This window comes from Lactuca saligna, chromosome 3 (genome assembly GCF_052625555.1).
Source record: "Lactuca saligna cultivar CGN05327 chromosome 3, ASM5262555v1, whole genome shotgun sequence".
In the NCBI taxonomy this organism is placed as follows: domain Eukaryota; kingdom Viridiplantae; phylum Streptophyta; class Magnoliopsida; order Asterales; family Asteraceae; genus Lactuca; species Lactuca saligna.
This window is the reverse complement of record NC_136419.1, coordinates 185,101,839-185,109,009: the sequence shown is the minus strand read 5'-3', so window position 1 is coordinate 185,109,009 and position 7,171 is coordinate 185,101,839. Positions and strand designations below refer to the sequence as shown.

Below are 7,171 nucleotides of genomic sequence, written 5' to 3'. Positions count from 1 at the left end.
CGTTCGTTTATTCACAAGCTCCACGCATAATTCAAGATCAAGGATTTGGGGCAACTCAACTACTTCCTCGGTCTTGAGGCCAAGCATCTCCCCTCTGGGCTTTTTCTCAGTCAATCCAAATATGCTCACTCCATTGTTGACCGTGCTGGACTTCTTGATTCCAAGCCGGTTTCAACACCCCTTGCGGCCAACACCTCATTTGTTGCTTCTAGGGCGCTATATGTGGATCCTACTCATTATCGGTCTCTTGTTGGGGCGCTTCAGTATTTGACCATCACTCGACCAGATATCTCATATGCAGTTAATCAAGTTAGTCAGTTCTTGCAAGCTCCAACGGTTCTTCACTACCAGGCCATCAAACGTCTTATTCGATACGTCAAAGGCACTTTGTCCTTTGGACTCACATTTTCCAGGCCCAAGCTCACAAACCTGGTGGGGTATTCTGATGCTGATTGGGCCTGTTGCCTCGACACTCGTCGATCCACGTATGGGTACTCGATCTTCCTGGGTGATAATCTTGTGTCCTGGAGCGCCAAAAAGCAACCGACAGTCTCTCGCTCCAGCTGTGAGTCTGAATATCGAGCCATGGCCAACACTGCTGCTGAACTAATTTGGATCACTCATTTGCTACGTGAGCTTCATGCCCTGCCAACTGGTCGTCCAACCATTCTGTGTGATAATCAGAGTGCTCTGTTTCTCACTCAGAACCCAGTTTCTCATAAGCGCGTCAAGCATATTGATCTGGATTATCATTTTGTTCGCGAACTTGTTACATCGGGAAAACTCCTCACCAGGTTTGTGCCGACCAAGCTTCAGGTTGCGGACATCTTCACGGAGAGTCTCCCTCTACACCAATTCGAGCAATTTCGCCACATGCTCCATCTCCGACCTCCACCAGTTTCGCTTGAGGGGGGATATTAGACTTATGTAAAACTTTGTGTTCACTATATAAGTATTTATTAAGTTGAGGGGTTGTAAATGTAATTCTTTCCTATATATATATATATATATATATATATATATATATATATATATATATATATATATATATATTGAGTTACTCATGTCATTTGTGGGCATCGAGTTTTTTCATATTCACTCATCGTTAACTTCATCACCGCAATAGATAGATAAATAAATTAAACAAAAACAACTTCGTAAATTCTCCAACTCCTTTAAAATCTAACTTTGACCTCTAAAAAGTGGACATGAAAGAGAATGTTAAAGCTATAAAGAACAATCTTTAAAACAGTGGATAATCAATCAATAAATAAATTTTTTATTTTCCAAGAAGAAATTTCTTCTTAAATCCATCAATAATAAGGTTCCAACCATCTACACACCATTATTTTCCATGCTAGATAACCCAAGACAAAAAAAAGTACAATACGCCGGTTAACATCAACCTCAAGCACAACCACACCATATATGTTCGATTTTTACAAGTGTAACTTCTCGTATTCAATAGTTTATTTGAGACGTGGAAACATAAAAATACTTAATAAAAAGCCAATGTTAATTTTTGAAAAGCCAATGTTAATTTTTGCCGGCCATAACTTTAAGAGAGATCTTTCACTTTATTTTTAAGGGTTGCTGTCATAAAAATCATCAAGTTTTCAGAGTTTTATCGGTTTTGCCCAAAGTTGAAATTTATGTTCATTTTTACCTAAACATTTTCGAAAAAATATTGGGTTTTACCCTTTTTACCGGTGATAACAAATTTTCCAAGTTACTATTATATTAAATTCGAAAAAAAAAACCCTTAAGTTTACCATTTTTTTTGCGTTTTTACCCTTAAATTTATAATTTTTTTTTACACTTTTACCCTAAGTATATTTTTTTCATAATATACATATTCATATGATTTTTCTGCTTGAATACGTATAATATGAAGAAAAAAAAATGCATAGGGTAAAATATAAAAAAAAATTAAAAACCTAAGGGTAAAAACATAAAAAATAAAAAAAAATAAAAAAACTTTAAACTTAAAGGTTTTTTACGAAGTTAATATAATGATGGTAACTTGTTATTACGGGTAAAACCCAACATTTTTTGGAAAATATTAGGATAAAAACGAACATAAAATTCAACTTTGAAAAAAACCGACAAAACCCTGAAAATTTGAGGGTTTTTATCACATTAACTCTATTTTTAACAGAACTATTTTATATTATTTATTCATAATAGTAAACGAAGTTGCATTTCGTTCGTTCACTAATCAATAAAATAGTGTAAATGCATTTTTATTGCATAAAGAAATTTATAAATATACTGTTAGTGTGTAAGGAAATATAGTTATATCGTGATTATGAGTTGCATTTTCTCTTTTGGAAAAACTATTTATCCATATAGCACAGAAACAACGCCCATAGAAAACGATGCAAACACAAGAATCTCATTTGACAATGATGAAAACGGCAACTCTGCCTATCACAATAAGTGTTCAAAAACTCAAACTACTCTCTGCTACAACAGAGCTGGAAGATCTACCACATCACAAACAGCTCACCATTAAATGGTGTTTATTTTGGAAGATGGAATTGTAGCTGTTTGGAAAATTCTCACAAATAGTATGAGCATTTATAGCACATGACTATAGACCAGAGATATATTTAAGTGATTATCTATGAAAGACAAGAGTATGCAAGAGTCTTCTCCTCTGTCAACTCTTCAGCTGTCAAGTCTAGCTTCTTCCTTGAGAACTCATCGATCGAAAGACCTGATTTAAAACAACAAATATTCATTGTGAGAAATTCAACTTTTATATTATTTAAATAGCAAAAAAGTTTAAAATAATAATGGAAAAAAAAAATTTACCTTGAACTATGGTCCATTCACCGTTACGGCAAGTAACTGGGAAGGAGTAAATAAGTCCAGCTGGAACATTGTATGAGCCATCAGAGTACACACCCATTGAAACCCAAGTTCCCTACAATTTGCATCACAATAAAAAAAATTAGAATACAAAAAAAATAAAGATAGGCATATGTTTATTTTGAGTAGTTTAATTACATTTTCCATCCTTCTAGTATCGTTGTTTTTTATTTCTTGAGTGCATTACACGAATGGTCCCTACGGTTTAGGATAATTTACGTTTTTGGTCCCTAAATTATTTTTTTTTAACTTGAAAGATCACTACCGTTTGTTTTTGTTACGCGATTGGTCCATGTTTTACCTAAAAAGACTATTTTCCCTTGATTTTTTTAATTTATTTAAATAAACACACTCCCAACCTTACCCCCTCATCTTATCTTACCTACTCCACCATTTTTCCCCATTTAAATAAGTCTTTTTAGGTAAGACTGGGACCAAGTGCGTAACAAAAGCAAACAGTAAGAACCAATCACGAATAAGATAAGATAAGAAGAGTATTATATACCTCAGGAGTTCCACAGACCCAATCACGAATATGGTCACAAGCAGAACTTGCAGCAGAGAGTGCACTTGAGAGCTTCCTAGCCTTGATGATTGCAGCCCCACGTTGTTGCACAGTGCTAATGAATCCAGATTTCAACCTATAAAAAAATAAACAATTATATTTATAAGTATCCACAAAAGAATTCAAATAGGCTATACAAGGGAAATTCTTGATGATGAAGTTGAGAAGGGCATTCATGTCTTTTCAACAAACAATAGATCAATTGAGTCTCTGTCACACTTTCTTGAGTGGGACAAAGAACTACAATATTTGTCTCATTGTATCGAGAAACTTTCTAGGGCTATTTTTAATGATGGGAGTGAGGGCATTTTTGTCTTTTGGACAGACAAAAATCTTATGTTGTCCACCGTTTTAGGTGGAACAAAAAACTATGATTTTCGTCCAGTTGACATGATTGAATAAAGATTTCTAGGGCTATTATTGAGAAGGGCATTCACATATATCAACGTGTGGTGAGACAAAAAAAAAATACTACTTTTTTGTCTATTGATAACAAACTTTCTAGAGCTATTTTCAATGATATGGTGAGAAGGGCATTCTCGTCTTTTTCAAAAAAAACAAGAGATCAACAAGGAGTACCTATCTCACCTTCTCCACCTTTTTCGAAAATAAACCAAAAATTACAATTTTGTCTCATTCACTAGACAACCTTTCGAAGTCCATTTTCAAAGATAAATTTGAGAAGGGCATTTACGTCTTTTCACAGATAAAATCTCATCTCAAGTGCAATTTCTGGAAGTAAATGTGTAATGGAAGGTTGCATACCATTCATCATCCTTAATGAGCTCTGGAACAGACTTGTCACCAACAGTGGCATGAGTGACATCAGGGTACTGAGTGGAGGAATGGTTACCCCAAATAATTACATTTTTGACCTCAGATACTTGGACACCAAGTTTCTCTGAGATTTGTCCAAGAGCCCTGTTATGGTCTAGCCTTGTTAAACAAGTAATGTTTTTCTCAGGGATTGATGGAGCAAATTCCTTCAAGATCAATGCATTGGTGTTTGCTGGATTAGCCACAACCAAAACCTGAAAATATGTCAATAAACACAAAATTATTAGCATTCTGAATTATATAAACTCAAAACGTCAAATGGTGCAACAGAATAGTATATTTGGTGTTAAATTTTCATGTGTACAATTTGGTCCTTCGAGTTCGAGTATATATACAATTCTAGCTAATTTAATTGTATGGTTACATTACATTCTGAATATGATATGTTTTGCTTGTAACATTATGTTATAATATTAAACTGATATTAGTTTAATCGTATGTATTAAATTTAATCATTACGTTTTGTATTTATTTAAAAATTGAGATACTTTTTTATGATTTAGATGTAATATTTGCTACTTGTAAAGTATAATATTATGTTGTATATTAGATGCTTTCTAATTAGCCATACATATTAAATTGATGTAAAACAAATTTGTACAGGAACTAATAATTATATTAGATATTTTTAAATTCTATAAGTAAGAAAAAAGGAATATAGTTGAAATACTCTTTTTTGTGTAAAAAAAAATGGTGTAATGGGTTAAAAATAAATCATTATTTGCACCAAATATTACACCATTTTAATGTAAATAAAGATATAGAACAGCCCAATTAACCTTTGGATCAAATTAAAACCATGGTCATAAATCTCACTTTGTGTTCATGTGGTATGATTATTACAAAAAGACAAGATAAAGTGATCAACAACATCATCAGATAATATAATAAAAAAGAAAAAAAAAAAAAAATCACCTTGCAGTTTGCTGCAGCATGCTTCTCAAGAGCAGAAGCTTGTGACTTGTAGATTGAGACATTCTTAGACATGACATCTTTTCTTTCCATTCCTTCTTTCCTAGGAAATCCACCAACCATAACTGCTACATTCACACCAGTGCATGCCTCAACAGCATCAGTAGTGGCAACAACTCCTGATATAAGAAAAAGGGTTCACAATTTAGACAGCATGAAGAGTATAGGAAACAATGCAAAGCTATTAAAAGGGAAGACAATAAGAAGAATAATGTATGTGGAAGTAAATGAAGACCTTTAAGAAGGGGAAATGCAGCATCCACCAACTCCATTTTAACTCCATTTAAAGCCTCTGCTGCTGGTGGGATATCGAGCATGTGCAAGATCACGGGTTGATCTGCACCCAACATGATTCCTCTTGCAATCATGGGAACAAGAGCATATCCGATTTGTCCTGTGAAAAAATAAAGCTTAATCAATGTCTTGTTTTACACTAAGCACCTCTAATATAGTAATTAGGGTTGTGTGTGAGAGATTAATCTATGTGATTGTAACACTTTATCATGTAGTAATCATCAAATGGTTTTTTATAAAGTATTTTGGAGTTATATGTATATATTCTTTTGTTCGATTTCTTCTATTAATTTCGATTGGAAACTTGTTAGGAATCCTTGAAACCATTTTCGAAAGGCAAACAAAGTTACATCATCTTCATGATATATGGATCTTTTATTCTTTCTCTCAAACATAAAGTCATAAACCCAAAATCTCAAAATCATCTTGCATAACAAGTCTTTAAGCTTGGTTGGATTAGCAGAATAATATTAATGATACAGTTCCCAAATCTTATCCAACGAAAATTAAATAAACTCAGATAAAAAGAACGACCGATCACATGATCTGTAAAAAAGTTTAATAGTCATGCACTTTGTAAGATGTGCATAAACAACACGGATTTATGTTCATTTCGAAAAAACAACTACATCCATTTAAAATTTAGAGCATAAACCCCGTGATTTAATCTAAAAATTCAAAACAAAAAATAGACAGAACAGCTCTGTAATCCGATCGTCTTGAAATTTACTTACGACACCAACAAAACCCTAGTTCACCTTGATCTATAGTAATCGAAAGAAAAAACACATAACCCTATAGATTTAGTCAACTCGAGTCAAAATATGCCTAGTTAGCTCAGATCTAAGTTAACTCGAAGTCAAATTAGATCACTCACACTCTTATCTCTTCTTTGTTTGCACTTCAGCAAGTGATCAGTCACAAATAAGATAAGGTTATAAGTAAAAGTGATCGGATCCGATCGGATAAATTCAATCAGTAAAAAGAGGATCTCGAAACGAAGTGATTAGAGATTTAGATCCATAGTCACTCTCGTTTCAACCCAAAAACATATATAGAAACTAAGATCGTACCTGCGGCACCAGTAACAAGAACACGAACTGGATCTTTGGCCATTGATGGAGATTTGAGTACGAGATTTAAATTTCGCAAGGCGATGAAATCTATGAAAATGAGAAGCGGAAAAAACTTTGTGTTGATGGTGTGAGACTGTGGGCTGATATTTAAGGAGGAGATGATCAGATCATCGGATAGTGTTTCCCGAGAACAGTAGATTACGATGTCGTTTTGGATAAGATAACATGCTTTATTTGTTTGACATTTGGGCCACGTCAGGCCGACTCATGGACCGCACACATGGTGGCGCAATAATGATTGTGGGCTTTCTTTAGGTATATTCGGTTGGCTGATTCCTATAAAATGAACAGGAATTAGAATTTAATTCCAATCATATTTTTTTTAGGGATTGGAATCATAAATGAGATGACTTTCATAAAGGAAAATCATTCCACAAAGAGAGGACGGATTAAAATCCAAATTATATAGAAAAATGCAAATCGGCACATTACTTTTCTTTACGACAAAATTGCAAAAATGACCATGCAAATTTTTGGGTTTTAGTCTAGGGAT

The 7,171-nt window shown here is 33.7% G+C and overlaps 1 protein-coding gene across 1 annotated transcript; it reads right to left on the bottom strand.

Annotated features, from left to right (window-relative positions):
* Window positions 1-2,369: 2,369 nt before the first annotated feature.
* LOC145037616 (malate dehydrogenase) lies at window positions 2,370-6,773 on the bottom strand. Its single transcript, XM_078986321.1, has 7 exons — window positions 6,616-6,773; window positions 5,484-5,642; window positions 5,192-5,367; window positions 4,205-4,470; window positions 3,380-3,515; window positions 2,818-2,929; window positions 2,370-2,719 (listed from the first exon to the last, which is right to left on the bottom strand). Exons 1-7 carry the CDS (start codon window positions 6,656-6,658, stop codon window positions 2,625-2,627), a joined length of 987 nt encoding a protein of 328 aa, XP_078842447.1. The 5' UTR covers window positions 6,659-6,773; the 3' UTR covers window positions 2,370-2,624.
* Between the last annotated feature and the right edge of the window lie 398 nt (window positions 6,774-7,171).

Coding starts and splice junctions, on each gene's coding strand:
- LOC145037616 (XM_078986321.1), bottom strand. CDS start 6,658: ATGGCCAAAGATCCAGTTCGTGTTCTTGTTACTGGTGCCGCAG. Junction 5,368..5,483: donor TGCATTTCCCCTTCTTAAAG/GTCTTCATTTAC, acceptor TTCTTATATCAG/GAGTTGTTGCCACTACTGAT. Junction 4,471..5,191: donor ATGCTGCAGCAAACTGCAAG/GTGATTTTTTTT, acceptor ACATATTTTCAG/GTTTTGGTTGTGGCTAATCC.